At 43.9% G+C, this 22298-nt stretch overlaps 1 protein-coding gene across 2 annotated transcripts in view; it reads left to right on the forward strand.

Annotated features, from left to right (window-relative positions):
* Positions 1-702: 702 nt before the first annotated feature.
* Positions 703-22298, forward strand: part of LOC140118962 (C4b-binding protein alpha chain-like) — a 124966-nt gene continuing 103370 nt past the window's right edge. The window contains exons 1-4 of one of the 2 annotated variants that reach the window (XM_072137459.1): positions 703-810; positions 1347-1450; positions 10250-10342; positions 13095-13145. In XM_072137459.1, coding sequence (XP_071993560.1) covers positions 10261-10342; positions 13095-13145 — 133 coding nt within the window. In that variant the 5' untranslated portion in view covers positions 703-810; positions 1347-1450; positions 10250-10260. Of the gene's footprint in view, positions 811-1190; positions 1243-1346; positions 1451-10249; positions 10343-13094; positions 13146-22298 lie in introns of those variants that run through there. The other variant, XM_072137460.1, reaches the window with a different exon arrangement.

Genomic DNA, 22298 nt, shown 5'->3' on the forward strand with positions numbered 1-22298 from the left:
GTTTTGTAAACGGAAACGTTAACAGTGATGTAATTAGGCAAATCACCTCTCCTCAGCTGTTGTATATGCGTTTCAAACGCAATGAAAACGCAGGTCAAAACGCAACGTGGGAACGCGCCCTAAGGGTGAAGACACACATGGCGGTTTTGGGACGTTTTTGGGCCGTTTTTACTAAGTGCGTTTTCAGATCTTAAAAAACGCATGCGTTTATGTCCGTTTTTCCGAGTTTGTGCAATTAAAAACGGACAAAAACGGATGCGTTTTCAAAAAACGCATGCGTTTTTACGATCTGAAAACGCACTTAGTAAAAACGGCCCAAAATTGGCCCAAAAACGCCATGTGTGTCTTCACCCTTAGTGCGCGTTCCCACGTTGCGTTTTGACCTGCGTTTTCATTGCGTTTGAAACACATATACAATCGTAAATGCGATGTTAACGCATGTGTTAACGACGCGTTAACACATGCGTTTTGTTAACGCATGTGTTAACATTGAGTTTACAAACGTAAACGGTAATGTAATTAGGCAAATTACCTCACATCAGCTGTTGTATATGCATTTCAAACGCAATGAAAATGCAACCAAAACGCAACGTGTGAACGCGCACTTACTGTCTGTAGTGTAGCACATTCACCCGATCATGGGGTTTTTCAGGTGTCTCAAATTCACCAATCACTGATTAAAGGGATGTTCCAGGAAAACCCCATAGGGGCAGGGTTACACAAATAAAATAAGTGTATTTGCCTTGCTCTGGCTCCATGCTTTGAGGGATCAAAGACTGCAGTGAGGTTGGAATTGGAAAGTGGAATAGGGCAAGTACACTTTTTTTTGCTTTCCCCAGATTTGACCCTTATTAAAGAAGGGGGAAACGAATGGAAGCCTCAGATTTTGAAATTAGCGTATCTCAATGAAACATAAAAGATTCCATTGATTATATTCTATGCATTCTGATGTTATTTTGTCCTGTTTGTACAACTTTTCTGCTAAAGAGGCTCTTACTCAACCATTTGTTAACTAAATCCAACTCCCTGGTTTTAGAAAATGAATTGTGCCTTCCAGCTAAAATAAGGAGGAAGTATAAATCAGTGTTCATCTAAATTTTGCTTTGTTTGACTAATTCATTAGTTCAATAGAGATTTCAACATCAAGTTGTTTACATATGGTTTACGCTTTCTTTCTTACTTGCTGTCATATATAAACATTACAGTTGCAGTCAGAGGTCATTCCTTGCCAGACACACTGCAGTATGGTTTGAGATATTTTTATCTGCAATCTTTTTCCCTTTTATGAATTGGTTTCTAAAATTGTATCTATTTAATTTTTTTTTTTTATTTATAACCAAAAACAGAGACAACATTGCTGTTTGAGAATGCTATGGTGACTAAGAAATCGAAAGCAAGGTATCCTGTATAAACACTGGAAAAATTTATGTAACTTGACAACCTTGATACAGTAAGTTTATAAAAAGTCAACTTAAAGTTTAACTAGGAATTAGTGGTATTATTGTAACTGTGTTTGTTTTGTTGCAATGTATATACATTATACTATTAAATTAACCCTTACAGGACTCATTTTTGCATTTCTGTTTTTAACTACCCTCATTCCAAAAGGGATAACTTTTTTTATTTTTAAGTTTACATAGATGTGTTATAGCTTTTTATCTGCAGAACAAATTGTACTTTTTAGTGGCACCATTTAATATTCCATGAAATCTACTAGTGCAGTGAAATTGACCAAAAACCATGTATGCTGCGTTTTCTTGCGGGCTCTTTTTTTACAGCTTTCATTCTGTGACACCTCTTTATTATTTGATTCGATACGATTACGGGGATACCAAATTTAAATAGGTTTTATTAGGTTTTAGAAGATTTAAAAATGTTTTATCTTTTGTACAAAACAAATTTTTTTGCCATTCTGACAAGTTCTGGGAGGCCAATAACGTTTTCACACTGTGGTGTACAAACCGATGTAAGGTGACTTTTTTGTGGAAAGCACTGGCATTTTAATTTATATCAAATTGGGACCTATATGACCGTTTGATCATTTTTTAATTCAAATATTCTTGGTTGTAAAAATGGCAAAAAAGTGGCAATTAGGACATTTGGGTGCTATTTTCTGTTACGGTGTTCACGGCCAAGAATAATCTTTTTGCATTTTTTGATAGAATAAGATATTTTGGTATTTGGGATGCGGGGATACCTAACATATTTATTTTTATTTTTACTGTTTTAATGATTTAAACTTGTACTTAATCATGGTATAAAAAAGTTTTTTAATTTACTAATATTTCACACCCTCTAGGGTACTTTAACCCTGCAGGATCTGATTTCTCATACTACATACTGCAATACTGCTGTATGCAGTACATAGCAATTTTACTGATGATCTGTAATAGTCTGCCATCTGCCAGCTATTGGAGATCATTATGCATGGCAAGCCAACAAGCCATGTCAACCAATTGCCACCCTCCAATGACGTCAAGGGCGGGGAGATGGGGGGGCACCGATCAGCCATGCAAGGTAATGGTGCCCATCGGCAGCGATGTTAGGTCCCCGCTGTGTATGGAGAGAGCTCAGCTCGTTATACAGTATAGTGGAAAATTTTAATTGTTACCATTATTACTTTGCAAGGCTACTTTGAAGGACATCTACCACCGGGATTAAGGACTGTAAACTAAGAACACTGACATACTGGTGTGATCCTCATCTGTCAGGATCTTCTCTTCTTTTAACTTCCTATACATGTTGGCATTTTCTTTTGTGTGGGTGGGTAAGTTTACCAACCTGTGAAACTATGGCATGGAGGGATTCTAGTAATACCCTTGGAGTCCCCACAAGCTCATTAGCATAGTCATAAGAAGATTACCACCATCACATATTATGTATGCTTTCCTTGAACAGCCATTCGAGGGGGAATACTGCTGTGTGGGATGTGTGAAAATTGCTCATCTGGAAGCCCAGATTCTGGCTCTAAATGAGCAAGTTTCAAGGCTGCGGGCAATTGACAATATGGAGGGAAGTTTGCTGCTCCTGGAGCACAAACTCTCTGGGGAAGATGGGGGTGGGGAGGGAAGTATGGAGGTGCAGAGTGAGGGGGCAGCTAGTTGGGTAACATGTAGAAGGCGGGGAAGAGGGAAGAGTTGTAGGGATTCTAGTCCTGATCTGGTGCACCCCAATAAGTTTGCCAGGCTGGTGGATGAGGGGGATATCAGCTCTGGGGTAGCAATGCTGCAGCAAGACATGGCCTCTAGCAACCAGGGGACTGTCTGCTCCAGTAAGAAGGATAATGGGAGCACAGGCAAGGTTAGACAGGTGCTGGTAGTGGGAAATTCGATTATTAGGGGAACAGACAGGGCAATCTGTCACAAAGATCGTGCATACCGAACAGTGTGTTGTTTGCCGGGTGCTCGGGTTCGGCATGTTGCGGATCGGGTTGACAGTCTATTGGGAGAGGCTGGTGAGGAACCAGTGGTCATGGTCCACATTGGCACTAATGACAAAATAAGAGGTAGGTGGAAGGTCCTTAAAAATTATTTCGGGGATTTAGGCCATAAGCTCAGGGCAAGGACCTCAATGGTAGTTTTCTCCGAAATACTACCTGTACCACATGCCACACCAGAAAGGCAGCAGGAGATCAGGGAGGTAAATAAGAGGCTCAAAAGTTGGTGTAGGAAGGAGGGCTTTAGGTTCATGGAGAACTGGGCTGACTTTTCTGTCGGCTACAAGCTCTACAGTAGGGATGGGCTGCAACTCAATGGGGAGGGTGCAGCTGTTTTGGGGGAAAAAATGGCTAGAAGGTTGGAGGAGTGTTTAAACTAGAGACCTGGGGGGAGGGCAACTACACTTGTGCAGGGCAAATAGACAGTGTAGATAGAGAACTGGGAAGAGTCATAGTCCATGGGGGAGGAAGGGAGCCTGGAATGAGATTGGGGAATAAGAACAAAAGGAATAGGGATAGGGAAAACCATATAAAGTGCATGTACAAAAAATGGCAGAAGCCTCACAAACAAAATGGAGGAACTAAAACTCTTGATGTTGGAGTGGAAATATGATATAGTGGTTATCAGAGAGACATGGCTGGACAGTAGCTATGACTGGGCTGTTACTATAGATGGTTATAGTCTTTTTAGAAAGGATCGTAAAAATAGGAGGGGGGGGGGGGGTTTGTTTATATGTGAATTCTTGCCTCAAGCCTGTCTTGCGAGATGACATCGGTGATGCAAATGCAAATGTGGAGACCCTATGGGTGGAGATAAGGGGAGGGAAAAAGAATAATAAAATATTACTAGGGGTTTGTTATAAGGCTCCAAATATAATGGAGTCAGGAGAGGAAATGCTGATAAGTGAAATGGATGCGGCTTCAAAGCATGGTGAAGTACTTATCATGGGGGACTTCAATTACCCAGATATTGACTGGGGGGCAGAAACCTGCAGGTCCTTCAAAGATAGCAGGTTCTTGTCAACAACAAAAGACAATTACCTGTCGCAACTAGTCCTGGAGCCAACAAGAGGGGGGGCACTGCTGGACCTTATCCTTACCAACAGACCTGATAGGGTATCAAAACTACAAGTTGGGGGGAACCTGGGTAATAGTGATCATAATATCATTGATTTTGTATTACACTTTACTAAGAGCATTAGGGAATGGGCAACCAACACTCTAAACTTCAGGCGGGCAAATTTTAAGCAACTAAGGGAAGACCTTAAAGGCATAGACTGGGACAATGTTCTCAAAGACAAAAGCCCCCCCCAAAAATGGGACTTTATTCTCATATATTCTAAAAAAAAGTCCTGTGAGAAACGCATACCTTATGAGAAAAAGCATAAGAGGAACAAGAAAAAACCAATGCGGCTAACTAGTCTTGTAAGGAAAGCAATAAGCGAGAAAGATAAGGCATTTAAGGTGCTAAAAGTGAAGGTAGCTATGAGGCATTACAGGATTATAGAGAGAAAAATTAATCCTGTAATGTAGTGGGCCCTCTTAGGAATAACATGGGGGTCATGGTGGAAGGAGATGAGGAAAGGGCCAATCTACTGAATGTCGCCTTCTCAACTGTCTTTACCCAGGAAAATCCCCTGGTGGAAAACACAATGAGGAATAATGTAAATTCTCTCTGGAATGTCAACAGTTTAACCCAGGAAGAGGTACGGCGCCGCCTCGCAACCACTAAGATAGATAAATCACCGGGGCCAGATGGCATACACCCCTGGGTTCTGCATGAACTATGTACCGTGATGGACAGACCGTTATTTTTAATATTTGAAGATTCACTGAGGACTGGTTATGTTCCACAGGACTGGCGCATAGCAAATGTGGTACCAATATACAAAAAAGGGTCAAAAAGCGATCCTGGAAACTACAGACCTGTGAGCCTAACTTCTGTGGTGGGGAAAATATTTGAGGGGTTTGTTAGAGATGCTATCCTGGAGTATCTCACTGTGCATAACCTTATAACCCAGCGTCAGCATGGGTTTATTAGAGATCGGTCCTGTCAGACTAATCTGATTGGTTTCTACGAGGAGGTAAGTTCAAGACTGAACCTGGGGAACACTGTGGATGTTGTATATCTGGACATTTGACACTGTGCCGCATAAAAGGTTGGTATATAAAATGAGACTTCTGGGAATAGGAGAAAATCTGTGTATTTGGGTAAGTAATTGGCTTAGTGATAGAAAACAGAGGGTCGTCATTAATGGCACATTCTCAGATTGGGTTGACGTTACCAGTGCAGTGCCACAGGGGTCAGTATTGGGGCCACTCCTTTTTAATATTTTTATTAATGACCTTGTAGTGGGTTTACACAGTCAAGTTCCAATATTTGCAGATGATACCAAGCCGTGTAAAGTAATAAATACTGAGGCCGATAATGTAGCATTACAGAGGGATTTGTGGAAGCTTGAGGAGTGGGCAGAGAAATGGTTGATGAGGTTTAATGTAGATAAATGTAAAGTTATGCACTTGGGCCATGGAAACAAAAAGTATAATTATGTTCTAAACAGTCAATTACTTGGTAAAACTGGAGCTGAAAAGGACTTTGGGTATTGGTGGATGGTAAACTTAATTTTAGTGACCAGAGCCAGGTGGCTGCTGCTAAAGCAAATAAAATTATGGGATGTATCAAGAGAGGAATAGATTCTCATGATAAAGACATAGTTTTGCCCTTATACAAATCCCTGGTCAGACCACACATGGAATATTGTGTACAGTTTTGGGCACCAGTGTATAAAAAGGATATAGTAGAGCTGGAACAGGTGCAGAGGAGAGCAACAAAGATTATTAGGGGAATGGGGGGATTAGAATACAATTACAGATTACTAAATTTGGGATTATTCAGTTTAGAAAAAAGACGACTGAGGGGAGACCTCATTACGATGTACAAATACCTGAACGGACAGTACAAGGATCTCTCCAAAGATCTTTTTATGCCTAGGCCTGTGACCAGGACAAGGTGGCATCCTCTGCGCCTAAAGGAGAGGCGATTCTACCATCAGCCTAGACAAAGGTTCTTTACTCTGATAGCAGTGAGACTATGGAACTCTCTGCCGCAGGAGGTTGTTATGGCGGACTCTATGTACATGTTCAAGAGAGACCTGGATGCCTTTGTGGAGAGAAAAAATATCACGGCTTATGGGGATAAAACATTTATTTAATTCTTAAAGGTTGGACTTGATGGACTTCTTTTTCCAGCCTTATATAATATGATACATATCCTGGATACATGAGTAAATTTCTTTGGTTTATTATGCTTGATTTTGATGGTAGATTTCTTTTAAATACACATAAAAAGTGTGTGGGAAAGAATCCAAGATATACTTGTCATTAGGAAGATTCATTTTACTACAGTATATTTTAGATATGTCATCCAAGATGTACTTCTGGCACATGGGGAATCAGTTAGCACAAGTGTTCTTTTTCTGCCACAGTTTAATAATCAACTTAACAAAGTATACTGTCCCTGCAGTGACCTGTGTGGACACTACATCTCTTTATGCCAAATGAAACAACGTGTGGTCAAAGATAAGGCTTGGCACCAAGGAACCAATACTAAGCATATACTCACATTCATGCATCATATTAGAATAGAAAGATGAAATTTAAATATGAACACCAAAATAGTCCTTTTCACATACATTTTTTTCTCTAAACTATACTCTGCATTTCTGATGCTCACCAAGTTTACAACCCGAGGTTAGAAAGATCAAACCATTGTAGGACATGGTATAAATGGTTTGATAACACATTAATGGCTGTCCTGAGCATACCACATTCCTTTCCCTCTGAGACTAAAGTAGACATCTTAATGGTGGTTATAGTGTAATATTTATATTATGTAGAGGAGTGGATATGAAATATTTTGTAATATTCTTTATTAAACAAACCGTTATAATTCATTTTCATATAGAACTGAAGTAAAGTACATGCTTACCAATCCTTCAATTGTTAGTAAGGACAACCTATACAGTGAACAACATATTGGGGCAGATTTATCAAGCTGTCTAAAAGTCAGAATATTTCCAGTTGCCCATGGCAACCAATCACAGCTCTCCTTTAAAATATTAATGAGCACTGGTGAAATGAAAGCTGAGCTGTGATTGGTTGCCATGGGCAACTAGAAATATTCTGACTTTCAGACAGTGTGATAAATCTGCCCCATTCTCTACACACTTTATGTGCACACTGCACTATGTGCAGAGGACGCCAGATTCATGATTTGTGGCGCCCATTCTGCACCAATCTGGCGCTCCATGCACTGTTCCGACAGAGTCTACCAACTTTATTTTGGTACACCTTAACAAGGAGTGTGCGACACACTTCTGACGGACTTTGAATGTTAAATGTGACACGCGGTCTGACTGAGCACCAAGACGCCCGTTTCCACAACGAAATTTGTGGCGCATATGTGGCGCAAACACTTCTTAAATACATGTGCATGCAGTTTGCACATGAAAGAACGTGTAAAATCCGACAAAAACTGGTGTACGGACCTTACTAAATACACTCACCGGCCACTTTATTAGGTACACCATGCTAGTAACGGCTTGGACCCCCTTTTGCCTTCAGAACTGCCTCAATTCTTTATGGCATAGATTCAACAAGGTGCTGGAATCATTCCTCAAAGATTTTGGTCCATATTGACATGATGGCATCACACAGTTGCCGCAGATTTGTCGGCTGCACATCCATGATGCGAATCTCCCAGTCCACCACATCCCAAAGATGCTCTATTGGATTGAGATCTGGTGACTGTGGAGGCCATTTGAGTACAGTGAACTCATTGTCATGGTCAAGAAACCAGTCTGAGATGATTCCAGCTTTATGACATGGCGCATTATCCTGCTGAAAGTAGCCATCAGATGTTGGGTACATTGTGGTCATAAAGGGATGGACATGGTCGGCAACAATATTCAGGTGGGCTGTGGCGTTGCAATGATGCTCAATTGGTACCAAGGGGCCCAAAGAGTGCCAAGAGAATATTCCCCACACCATGACACTACGACCACCAGCCTGAATCGTTGATACAAGGCAGGATGGATCCATGCTTTCATGTTGTTGACGCCAAATTCTGACCCTACCATCCGAATGTCGCAGCAGAAATCGAGACTCATCAGACCAGGCAACATTTTTCCAATCTTCTACTGTCCAATTTCGATGAGCTTGTGCAAATTGTAGCCTCAGTTTCCTGTTCTTTGCTGAAAGGAGTGGCACCCGGTGTGGTCTTCTGCTGCTGTATCCCATCTGCCTCAAAGTTCGACGTGCTGTGCATTCAGAGATGCTCTTCTGCCTACCTTGGTTGTAACGGGTGGCGATTTGAGTCACTGTTGCCTTTCTATCAGCTCGAGCCAGTCTGCCCATTCTCCTCTGACCTCTGGCATCAACAAGGCATTTCCGCCCACAGAACTGCTGCTCACTGGATGTTTTTTCTTTTTCGGACCATTCTCTGTAAACCCTAGAGATGGTTGTGCGTGAAAATCCCAGTAGATCAGCAGTTTCTGAAATACTCAGACCAGCCCTTCTGGCACCAACAACCATGCCACGTTCAAATGCACTCAAATCACCTTTCTTCCCCATACTGATGCTCGGTTTGAACTGCAGGAGATTGTCTTGACCATGTCTACATGCCTAAATGCACTGAGTTGCCGCCATGTGATTGGCTTATTAGAAACTAAGTGTTAACGATCAGTTGGACAGGTGTACCTAATAAAGTGGCCGGTGAGTGTATGTCCCCATATGTCTTACCTGCAGGATGACAGACTGTTTTTCCTCTGCCACCTAGAAACCTCATTGTAAGGGATTTACATATAAATTAGTTCATTGCTGTAATTTACCACACCTTCTTTTAGATGTGGTTGTTCACTCCACTGGTGCACTCTCTCCTAACTATATCTAGCAGAGAGATCCTGAGAGTCAATAGGGCTGTTGAACTATGAATAAATAAATGTTATATGTGTATACATATTAATGCTATTTATAAAAATCTGGAATACACCAGTGCTGTCCATATGTCCACTATGGTTAGGTGCACATCTATTGTGGTTAATATTCACTCTGCTGATACCCAACCACTGTGGTATATTTGAAATTCAATAGGAGCACGCTATAAATGGCCACTACATAACGTCAAATATTGGCTATAGGGAGAAAAAAAAAGAATGGAGTATGCAGTACAGTGTGGGGAGTCCCAATCGGCTCCTAGACTTCAATTATCAAGGCCTTTACAAAACAAGTACTGTAGTTGGAAGATGCCTGGTCGGTGGCTAACCTTCACAATTGATACAAAAAAAGTTCTGCTTGAGTGATGTCACTAGTGCCACAAAAAATCTTCCAATCGCCTTGTCGGTGGCATTTTTGGCCAAAAGTTATTAGTTAAACAAATAAGGGAACGCTGCCAGTAAAAACAAAAAAAATCTGTTAAAAATAATTTATGGAATTTTTTCCTGAAAGAAGGACGAATAACAGACCCTAAAATGAAAGTCAAACAAATTTATCATAGTCAATAGGATCTTTAGGTTTCCATTATGTGCCATTATTTTACACTTCTGTCTCTTCTACAACTTTTCTTGTCCTGCTTCTATACAAAGTTGGACAAGACAAATAAATAAACAACAGGAGTGTGAAAGTAGCCATACCAACAAAAGCTGGTAAGAAAGTCACCAAAAGAAATCCCCCCAAGTATAAGTAACACATTACATGTCAATTTAATGCTGCAGTCATACTCCATTTGTTAAAGCTAATAGTAAAATGTTGTTTTAGGACTATCAGAAATGAACCTATTGAGAATCATAAGGAGCAGTTCCATACTCCTTTTCATGTTAATTTTGGCACACTGCATAGCTAGAAGCCATGGTAAGTAATTTTTATATTAAATTGGTAATCTTCTAAAGTTCTTCAATGAATTTGATATGTAAATGACTAAAACTTAGTCTATGACTAAAACTAACGTTTATTTAGTATTGTGTGTGTGTATATATATATATATATATATATATATATATATATATATATATATATATATATATATATATATATATATATATATATACCGGGGCACCTAATATTGTAACAAAAAACAGGGAAAACATATGGACTCTAGTATAAGCCTAACATAGGAAATACATTGGTCACAATCTCTGCCCCCCCCCCCCTAATGAAATGGCCAACAGCCCCCCCACTAATGAAATGCCCAGTAGCCTCCCCCCACTTTGCCCTGCAGGACCCCTCGTTATACGATGCGTGGATCAGTATTATAATACTCAATACTGAAACAATATTTTCAAGAAAAGGAAAAAACATCTGAATTCAAAATGTTTACATTGTGGTCACATGGGACATTTACATTTTGTTTAGAAACGCAATACAAGCACCTGGGGCTCAATCTGATCGCATATCTGTTTCCATTGAAACGCATTCAATCGGTAACCAGCACCATGGGGAGGATTTATCACTGCTTCTATGCCAGTTTTCTTATGCAGTGCAAGAATTTGCTATTAAAATCATGAATGTGGCACCTCGATGCCATTCGTTCGCTGGTTTTTACGCAAAAATATGCTAGGTCCTGGCATAGCTTTGCTTGCCGGCTGCGCCGCCCACCAGGTACGTCAAGCGGCCTCAGCATGTGCAAGGAGAGCTTCAGTTTATAACAGTTTATTATATGTATTGTAAAGGTTGTTCAGGTAATGTTGATATAACAAATATAATTTATTTAGTGTCTTATACATTTTTTTATTAATTATATGCTTCAAAAAAGAAAGAAAAGGGACATATATAAAAGATCTCCAGGGGCGTAACTAGGAGAGGCAGGGCCCCATAACAGACTCTTGGATGCACCTCCAACCCTTTAGAAAATATACCTATTTGGATGCTTACACAATTATACACTCTTACACATATACACACATTTATAAACTAATGCGTACTCATTTAAACAGATCTGTCCCAGTAGTTGCTGACCACATGGGGGAAGCATGAAGAAGGAATTAGAGATGAGAGATCCCTAGTCCTGTCATTTCCTCTCACCCAGCATTATTTATCTGAGCTGTTGATTTGTGCTGTGTACTGTGGAAGATGTCATATACATGTTTTGCTGTATAATGTGCAGCATTATATGTATATAATGGTGCACATCCTCCATTCTTTAGTTTTGTCAGGTTTTAAAGGAAACCTACCACTTAGTATGGCAGGGGTAAGCTGTAAGTACCGAGCACCAGCTCAGGGTGAGCTGGTGCCGGTGCTTACTTTCGTTAGTGTTAAAACCGCGGTATCGCGGTTTTAACACTTTTTAAACTTTAGGGCAGAAGACACTTCGGCGCTGCGTGCGCACGATCGTGCGCGCGCCTCCATAGGAAATAGCGGAGATGTTGCGCGCGCACGGTCGCTCGGTACTTACAGCTTACCCCTGCCATACTAAGTGGTAGGTTTCCTTTAAGCCTGCAAACTCTGCAGGCCCCATAGCAGCTGCTTTAGCTGCTGCTGTAGTTATACCCCTGGAGATCTCTGAAAAGATACATCTCTATATACCAATGCATTTAGCTTGTGTAATAGTGTAACTCTATGGAAGCTATGGTGATATAGTGAAGCTCTTAGTTATAAAAAATCCTTCCATTGACAATAGGTAGCTGCAAAGGTTAATATCACTGTATTATGGCATTCTACAGAGTGGAGATTGTGGGTTCAATTCCTGTTTGACACAAAAAATTGTTAATTGAATATATTTAAATCATTTAGAGACCTTGTGTCACGGGAAGCGCTCAGAGATGTAGAAATACCATATATGGACAGGTGATGGTATTTCCTTGATGACGTTGGTTCCTGCTCTGCAGACCATCTGGCACATATATTGCCTCCCTCTCCTCTTACCAATATCTACTGAGAGAAGAATTCCCTTGCAAGTAACCTTTTCTCAGTTTAAAAGTATCAGAAAAGTGCATTGTGCATATTGCAACCCGACTTGAATATAATCCAATCCATGTGAAAAAAATGCATGTAATCTGCATGTTTTTATGCACATATTTCAGGTGGATTGGTGCATTGTGGTTTGGATGCAGATGTTTTGCTTGCAGTTTTCAACCCCTTTTATGTACCTGTGTTATTACATCATCTCTAGTGAAAAAAAAATCTTCATGAAATTGTGTATCAATACTAAGTTTGGTTTTAGATTGTGGTCAAAATTTTGCTTCTGCACTGCCTGAAAATTTCCATGTAAAAGAAAAACAGATCACATTCACTTTAAATACAACAGAATTTTGACAAGAAAATCAACTTGGAAAAATGCAAATGGTACCTAATATGCGTAGTGGTTGGGGCTGAATTTCCAGATTTGGCTACTGACAGCTATGCCACAGTTGAAGAGATGATGATTTCTAAATCGGAGCATTTATGTCTAAATGCAAATAAAACTAAATGACTTAACCCCCGGTAGTTTAAGGCTTATTTGCATATCCATGATTAGTAGATTATTAGTTCTGGTACATTTTAGATCTGATTTTGTATGTAATGTTTTTATTTTTAATTTAAGGAATAATTTCATTTTCTTTTCAAGAACAGAATAATGAATATACTGCAATGTCTAACATGCCTGCTTTTTTTTTTTTTTTTAAAGCCCAAGCTGCATTAGATGATATGGATCTTGATCCCCAACAACCATGCAAAGGTAAGAATGATTAAACATTTTTGCAATAAACTGTCTTCTATAAACTGGTTGGTAATTTGTGAATATAGTTAAAGGAAACCTACCATTCGATCTGATGCATTATGAATAGAGATGAGCGAACATGCTCGTCCGAGCTTGATGCTCGGTCGAGCATTAGGGTACTCGAAACTGCTCGTTACTCGGACGAATACTTCACCCGCTCGAGAAAATGGCAGCTCCCGCCGTTTTGCTTTTTGGCGGCCAGAAACAGAGCCAATCACAAGCCAGGAGACTCTGCACTCCACCCAGCATGACGTGGTACCCTTACACGTCGATAGCAGTGGTTGGCTGGCCAGATCAGGTGACCCTGGGATAGACTAGCCGCTGGCCGCGCTGCTCGGATCATTCTGTCTCTGGATGCCGCTAGGGAGAGAGCTGCTGCTGGTCAGGGAAAGCGTTAGGGTGTTCTATTAGCTTACTGTTAGGCAGGAGTGATTCTCAAAGAACCCAACAGCCCTTCTTAGGGCTACAATAACGTTCTACTTTTTTTATTTTAATTTGCATCTTTTACCATTTTGTGAGGAATTAGCAGGGGGACTTGCTACCGTTGTGTTTAGCTCTTAGTGGCACACATATCCATAGCAAAGACCGAAGTGGGAAAATTCAGTAGGGGTTGGATTTCTATTAGGCAATAACTCAGTGTCATCTCATCTGGCATAGTAGTGTGCTTCCTTTGATACTTGGCTAGAAAATAGCCATAGGAGAATACAAACAGCTTCTTGAAGCCTACAGTAGCGTTCTATATATTTGATTTCTGGTTGATCTGCTGGTGGCTGTAGTTTCTGCAGTGCATGTACTTGCCAATTCTGAGCAATTTGTAGTGAGACTTGCGACCGCTGTGTTCTGCGCTTAGTGGCGCACATATCCATAGCAAAGGCCGAAGTGGCAAAATTCAGTAGGGGTTGGATTTCTATTAGGCAATAACTCAGTGTCATCTCATCTGGCATAGTAGTGTGCTTCCTTTGATACTTGGCTAGAAAATAGCCATAGGAGAATACAAACAGCTTCTTGAAGCCTACAGTAGCGTTCTATATATTTGATTTCTGGTTGATCTGCTGGTGGCTGTAGTTTCTGCAGTGCATGTACTTGCCAATTCTGAGCAATTTGTAGTGAGACTTGCGACCGCTGTGTTCTGCGCTTAGTGGCGCACATATCCATAGCAAAGGCCGAAGTGGCAAAATTCAGTTGGGGTTGGATTTCTATTAGGCAATAACTCAGTGTCATCTCATCTGGCATAGTAGTGTGCTTCCTTTGATACTTGGCTAGAAAATAGCCATAGGAGAATACAAACAGCTTCTTGAAGCCTACAGTAGCGTTCTATATATTTGATTTCTGGTTGATCTGCTGGTGGCTGTAGTTTCTGCAGTGCATGTACTTGCCAATTCTGAGCAATTTGTAGTGAGACTTGCGACCGCTGTGTTCTGCGCTTAGTGGCGCACATATCCATAGCAAAGGCCGAAGTGGCAAAATTCAGTAGGGGTTGGATTTCTATTAGGCAATAACTCAGTGTCATCTCATCTGGCATAGTAGTGTGCTTCCTTTGATACTTGGCTAGAAAATAGCCATAGGAGAATACAAACAGCTTCTTGAAGCCTACAGTAGCGTTCTATATATTTGATTTCTGGTTGATCTGCTGGTGGCTGTAGTTTCTGCAGTGCATGTACTTGCCAATTCTGAGCAATTTGTAGTGAGACTTGCGACCGCTGTGTTCTGCGCTTAGTGGCGCACATATCCATAGCAAAGGCCGAAGTGGCAAAATTCAGTAGGGGTTGGATTTCTATTAGGCAATAACTCAGTGTCATCTCATCTGGCATAGTAGTGTGCTTCCTTTGATACTTGGCTAGAAAATAGCCATAGGAGAATACAAACAGCTTCTTGAAGCCTACAGTAGCGTTCTATATATTTGATTTCTGGTTGATCTGCTGGTGGCTGTAGTTTCTGCAGTGCATGTACTTGCCAATTCTGAGCAATTTGTAGTGAGACTTGCGACCGCTGTGTTCTGCGCTTAGTGGCGCACATATCCATAGCAAAGGCCGAAGTGGCAAAATTCAGTAGGGGTTGGATTTCTATTAGGCAATAACTCAGTGTCATCTCATCTGGCATAGTAGTGTGCTTCCTTTGATACTTGGCTAGAAAATAGCCATAGCAATAGGATAGGATTGTTTGGTTTTAAAAACTCAAAAAAAAACAAAAAACACAAAAAAAAAAAAAACACACAAAAAAACACCAAAAAAAACAAAAAGAAGTAAAAAAAAAAAAAAAAGTTATAACTCTCATTTTAAAAATGTTTAACCCGAGGGCTAGGGGTAGAGGACGAGGGCGGGGACGTGGGCGTCCAACTACTGCAGGGGTCAGAGGCCGTGGTCCTGGGCGGGGTGAGACACCACCTGCTGATGAGGGAGCAGGGGAACGCCGCAGAGCTACACTCCCTAGGTTCATGTCTGAAGTTACTGGGACTCGTGGTAGAGCACTGTTGAGGCCAGAACAGTGCGAACAGGTGATGTCGTGGATTGCTGACAATGCTTCGAGCAATTTGTCCACCACCAGTCAGTCTTCCACGCAGTCCACCCATGTCACCGAAATCCCCACTCCTCCAGCTCCTGCACCTCAGCCTCCTCCCCCCCAGTCTGCCCCCTCCCAGGAAAATTTGGCATTTGAACCGGCATACTCTGAGGAACTGTTTTCTGGACCCTTCCCACAGTCACAAACCACTTGTCCGGTTGCTGCTGAGCAATTTTCCGATGCCCAGGTTTTCCACCAGTCACAGTCTGTGGGTGATGATGACCTTCTTGACGTAGTGGAAGTGTGTAAAGAGGTGTCCGACGATGAGGAGACACGGTTGTCAGACAGTGGGGAAGTTGTTGTCAGGGCAGGAAGTCCGAGGGGGGAGCAGACTGAGGGATCGGAGGATGATGAGGTGACAGACCCAAGCTGGGTTGAGAGGCCGGGTGAACACAGTGCTTCTGAGACGGAGGAGAGTCCTCGACCTGAACAGGTTGGAAGAGGCAGTGGTGGGGCCAGACGGAGAGGCAGGGCCAGAGCTGGTGCATCAGCGCCACTGTCAACTAGTGAAGCTCCCGTGGTGAGGGCTCTTGCGGCGAGGGCTAGATCTTCAGAAGTGTGGAGGTTCTTTAAGGAAACACCGGATGACCGACGGACTGTGGTGTGCAACATTTGCCAAACCAGGCTCAGCAGGGGTTCCACCACTACTAGCTTAACTACCACCAGTATGCGCAGGCATATGAATGCTAAGCACCCCACTCAGTGGCAACAAGCCCGTTCACCTCCGGCCGTGCACACCACTGCTCCTTCCCCTGTGTCAGCTGCTAGTCAGCCCCCTGCCCAGGACCCTGGCACAAAAACCCCATCGTCGCCTCCACGATCCTCCACAGCATCCACCAGCGTTCAGCTCTCCATACCCCAGACGCTGGAGCGGAAACGCAAATATAGTGCAACCCACCCGCACGCCCAAGCCCTTAATGTGCACATCTCCAGATTGCTTAGCCTGGAGATGCTGCCCTATAGGCTAGTAGAGACCGAGGCCTTTCGCAACCTCATGGCGGCGGCCGCCCCTCGGTATTCGGTCCCCAGCCGCCACTACTTTTCCCGATGTGCCGTCCCAGCCCTGCACCAGCACGTGTCAGACAACATCATCCGTGCCCTGACCAACGCCGTTTCTGACAAGGTCCACCTGACCACGGACACGTGGACGAGTGCTGCCGGGCAGGGCCACTATATATCGCTGACGGCACATTGGGTTAACTTGGTGGAGGCTGGGACCGAGTCTGACCCTGGGGCTGCTCATATACTGCCGACGCCGAGGATTGCGGGGCCTACCTCGGTCCAGGTGTTTCAGGCCTACTATGCCTCCTCCTCCTCCCACCCCTCCTCCACCTCCTCCTCCGAACTACCATCCGTGGGCACGGCGCCATCAGTCGGTAGCTCTAGGCACAGCAGCAGTGCCGTCGCTAAGCGACAGCAGGCGGTGCTCAAACTGCTGAGCCTAGGCGACAAAAGGCACACCGCCCAAGAGCTATTACAGGGCATCACGGCGCAGACTGATCTGTGGCTGGCACCGCTGAACCTCAAGCCGGGAATGGTTGTGTGTGACAACGGCCGTAACCTGGTGGCGGCTCTGCAACTCGGCAGACTGACACATGTGCCATGCCTGGCCCATGTGTTAAATCTGATAGTGCAGCGTTTCCTCAAGACATACCCCAATCTGTCTGATTTGCTCACGAAGGTGCGCCGCATCTGTGCGCATTTCAGGAAGTCCAGCCCAGATGCTGCCACTCTCAGGGCAGCGCAGCGCCGCCTCCAACTGCCCGCTCACCGACTGTTGTGCGACGTGCCCACGAGGTGGAATTCAACACTGACCATGTTATCCAGAGTTTACCAGCAGCGCAGAGCGATTGTAGACTGCCAGATGTCAACTTCCACCAGAACTGGTAGTCAGGTCAGTCAGCTTCCTCAAGTCTACAATGAGGAGTGGACGTGGATGTCTGATATCTGTCAGGTGCTGAGTAACTTTGAGGAGTCAACACAGATGGTCAGTGGCGATGCCGCCATCATCAGCCTCACCATCCCGCTGCTTGGCCTGTTGAAAAACTCTCTGGTCAGCATGAAGTCGGAAGCTTTGCGCTCGTCACAAGAGACGGGGGAAGAATATTCCCTTGTTGATAGCCAAAGCACCCTGAGGTCTGTTTCTCAGCGCATATCGGAGGAGGTGGAGGTGGAGGAGGATGAGGAGGAAGAGGAGGAGAATGTTGGCGAGGCACAAGAGGGGACCATTGTTGAGTCCTTCACTGTTCAGCGTGTATGGGCAGAAGAAGAGGAGTTGGAGGAGTTGGAGGAGGAGGAAATGGACAGTCAGGCCAGTGAGGGGAGTGAATTCTTACGCGTTGGTACTCTGGCGCATATGGCAGATTTCATGCTAGGCTGCCTATCCCGTGACCCTCGCGTTCAAAGAATTTATTCCAGCACCGATTACTGGGTGTTCACTCTCCTGGACCCACGGTACAAGCAAAATCTTCCCATTCTCATCCCTGGAGAGGAAAGGAGTGTGAGAATGCATGAATACCAGCAGGCCCTGGTGCACAAGCTGAAACAGTATTTCCCTTCTGACAGCGCTAGCGGCAGAGTGCGTAGTTCTGCGGGACAAGTAGCGAGGGAGAGTAGGCGAGCAGGCAGCTTGTCCAGCACTGGCAAGGGTACGCTTTACAAGGCTTTTGCCAGCTTTATGTCACCCCAGCAAGACACTGTCACCTGTCCCCAGTCTCGGCAGAGTAGGGCTGATCTTTACAGAAAGATGGTGAGGGAGTACGTAGCTGACCATACCATCGTCCTAAATGATCACACAGCTCCCTACAACTACTGGGTTTCAAAGCTGGACATGTGGCACGAACTGGCGCTGTACGCCTTGGAGGTTCTTGCCTGCCCTGCCGCTAGCGTCTTGTCCGAGCGGGTTTTCAGTGCAGCTGGTGGCATCATCACCGATAAGCGTACACGCCTGTCGACTGACAGCGCTGACAGGCTGACGCTTATTAAAATGAATAAAGGCTGGATTTCTCAGAATTTCCAATCTCCACCAGGTGAAGGAAGCTCAACCTGAATAATTGATCCACTCCTCCTCCTCCTCCTCATTTTCCTCCTTCTCCTCCTCTTTGTACAGTAAAGCAGAGGAAAATGGCTATTTTTTGACAGGGCCCACTGGCTCTTGCTATAGTACTTCATGCATTTAATTTTTCTGGAGGGCCACCTACCCGGTCCTCTGTTTGAAACAATTTTTGTGAGTGCCACATACAGGCACTCAATCTATTCCATTTTTCTGGAGGGCCACCTACCCGGTCCTCTGTTTTAAAAAATTTTTGGGACTGCCACATACAGGCACTCAATCTATTCCATTTTACTGGAGGGCCACCTACCTGCTCCTCTGGTTTGAAACATTTTTGGGACTGCCACATACAGGCACTCAATCTATTCCATTTTACTGCAGGGCCACCTACCTGCTCCTCTGGTTTGAACAATTTTTGGGACTGCCACATACAGGCACTCAATCTATTCCATTTTACTGCAGGGCCACCTACCTGCTCCTCTGGTTTGAACAATTTTTGGGACTGCCACATACAGGCACTCAATCTATTCCATTTTACTGCAGGGCCACCTACCTGCTCCTCTGGTTTGAACAATTTTTGGGACTGCCACATACAGGCACTATCCAAATTAAATTGTCTCCATAGCAGCCTCCACACGTTGTCTCCATTGCTACCTCCAAAAGTCGTCCATATAGCTGCCTCCATACATCGTCCCTTTATCAAACGAGGTGTGTCAGGCAGAAATTTGGGTTGTTTTCATGGATTCCACATCAAAGTTGTTAACTTTGTCGCCACCCTGCTGTGTTATCCACAAAATATACTGGCAAACTTTTACCATTTAGGGATATTATTTCAGCGCTTCTTGCGCATCTGTTTACATTCCCCTCACCCGGCATATCCTAAACTTATAAGAACGCTACTACACTTGATCTTATACAAAAGGTTCTTAGAAGTGCTGTTTGGGGAGTAGCCTAGAGACAGGGGCTTGGATTGGCGAAAGCTCGCCTGGCAGCGGAACGCCAGCTCCATGCGCATCATGCGCTTCTTGCGCATCTGTTTACATTCCCCTCACCCGCCATATCCCAAACTTATAAGAACGCTACTACACTTAACTTGGTGCAGGCTGGGACCGAGTCTGACCCTGGGGCTGGTCATATACTGCCGACGCAGAGAATTGCGGGGCCTACCTCGGTCCAGGTCTCAAAGGCCTACTATACCTCCTCCCACCCCTCCTCCACCTCCTCCTCCTCCGAATTACCATCCGTGGGCATGGCGCCATCAGTCGGTAGCTCTAGGCACAGCAGCAGTGCCGTCGCTAAGCGACAGCAGGCGGTGCTGAAACTGCTGAGCCTAGGCGATAAAAGGCACACCGCCCAAGAGCTATTACAGGGCATTCCACATCAAAGTTGTTAACTTTGTCGCCACCCTGCTGTGTAATCCCCAAAATATACTTGCAAACTTTTACCATTTAGGGATATTATTTCAGCGCTTCTTGCGCATCTGTTTACATTCCCCTCACCCGCCATATCCTAAACTTATAAGAACGCTACTACACTTGATCTTATACTAAAGGTTCTTAGAAGTGCTGTTTGGGGAGTAGCCTATAGACAGGGGCTTGGATTGGCGAAAGCTCGCCTGGCAGCGGAGCGCCAGCTCCATGCCAAGATCCAACTAACATAGTTTTAACTGCAGCACCTTTAATCTACTACTAGTTCACTGCCTCCATACATGGTCCCCTTATCAAACGAGCTGTGTCAGGCAGAATTTTGGGTTGTTTTCATGGCTTCCATGTTAACTTTGTCGCCACCCTGCTGTGTAATCCACAAAATATACTGGCAAACTTTTATCATGTACCGATATTATTTGAGCGCTTCTTGCTCACCTCCTTTGGTTCCTCTCTGCCACCCATTGGTTTGAAGCCTGAGTCCATTTAGGGTATGTCGCCATGCCACTCTCTAGCCTGCCGCTGCTGCCGCTGCCTCTGCATGCCGTCCCCTATAGTGTCAGGGTCAATTATTGGATGTTTTAGATGCTATCTAGCTTCATTCTGTCACTCTGTCATGGCCATGCTGTTGGCCATAATTTTGGCATAATGGTGCGATTATGCAGCCTCAGAGGCATCCATGCATGCTGCCCCTGCTGTTTCCTGTCCATTTCCGTGGTGTTTCCATCCTTTTCTGAGGTTCCCAGGTGTTTGGCCAAGCTTCCCTGTGCAGAGCCTTGGTCCCCTTGAAAAATGCTCGAGTCTCCCATTGACTTCAATGGGGTTCGTTATTCGAGACGAGCACTCGAGCATCGGGAAAAGTTCGTCTCGAATAACGAGTACCCGAGCATTTTAGTGTTCGCTCATCTCTAATTATGAACCAAACTTACCTTGAGAATGCTGTAGCTACACTGATGCTTGGTTATCTTTGTTAATTCCTGAATTATAACATTCAGGACCAGGGGCGTAACGAAAGCCCCCGAAAGGGATGGGCCCGAGCCACAGCAGTCACATTCGCGTCCGCGCCCTCCTGTAAAATCAATACTCCCGGCGATAGCTGTCAGGGGAAGTGGGGCGGTGATAGCTTCTGCGGCTCGGCCCTCTCCTCCCACCCGACATGCTCCCTGCCCTCCCGACATGCGGCCTGTGTATACTGTGCAGTGGCGTAACTAGGAGAGACAGGGCCACCTAGCAGGCTACTGCATGGGGCCCCCCCTCACACTTAAAAAATATACATATTAGTATACTCACACATGCGAGTTACAATCACATATAACTACACTCGCATACAGTGTATACAGACACCATATACACATCACAGATACTGCATATATACATCACAGTATATTTTATATACATATTATGCTGCACCATGTGCAGTACAATATTGATATAATGGTGCACATACTCCATTCTTTATTGTGTCAGTTCAGACGACGGGGCCCCCTGACACTGCAGGCCCCATAGCGGCTGCTACCGCTGTAGATAGGCCCCTGATGCTGTGTATATATGCTGTATATGTGTGTATGCTGTGTATATATGCTGTATATGTGTGTATGCTGTATGTACTGGATACATGTGTATATATCCTGTATGTGGGTGTGTATGTTATATATACTGGATGTGTGTATATATGCTGTATATCTGTGCATATGTGCTGTATATACTGGATGTGTGTATATATGCTGTATATCTCTGTGTATGTTGTATATGTTGTAAATTTTGTGTGTATATACTGTATGTGTATATAAATGTATGAATGTGTAGACACGTATATGAGTGTAAAAATGATTATGATTGTATAAATGTGCATAAGGGAGCTCCAATCAAAGGTCTGTTATGGGGCCCAGCCTCTGCTGGCTAAGCCCCTGTGTTTTGTGCATATGTAGTGTATGTGTGGTTATGCCGGCAGCGAGGGTTTAGGTGTATGGGGGCCCCGTTTCTAAGTTCAGGGCCCACTGAGGTCTAATTACGCCACTCTTCAGGACCTTGGGAAAGCTGGGTCAGGCTGGCTGCCTACATAAACATTTTACACAC

Source organism: Engystomops pustulosus, chromosome 2, assembly GCF_040894005.1.
Source record: "Engystomops pustulosus chromosome 2, aEngPut4.maternal, whole genome shotgun sequence".
Taxonomy (NCBI): domain Eukaryota; kingdom Metazoa; phylum Chordata; class Amphibia; order Anura; family Leptodactylidae; genus Engystomops; species Engystomops pustulosus.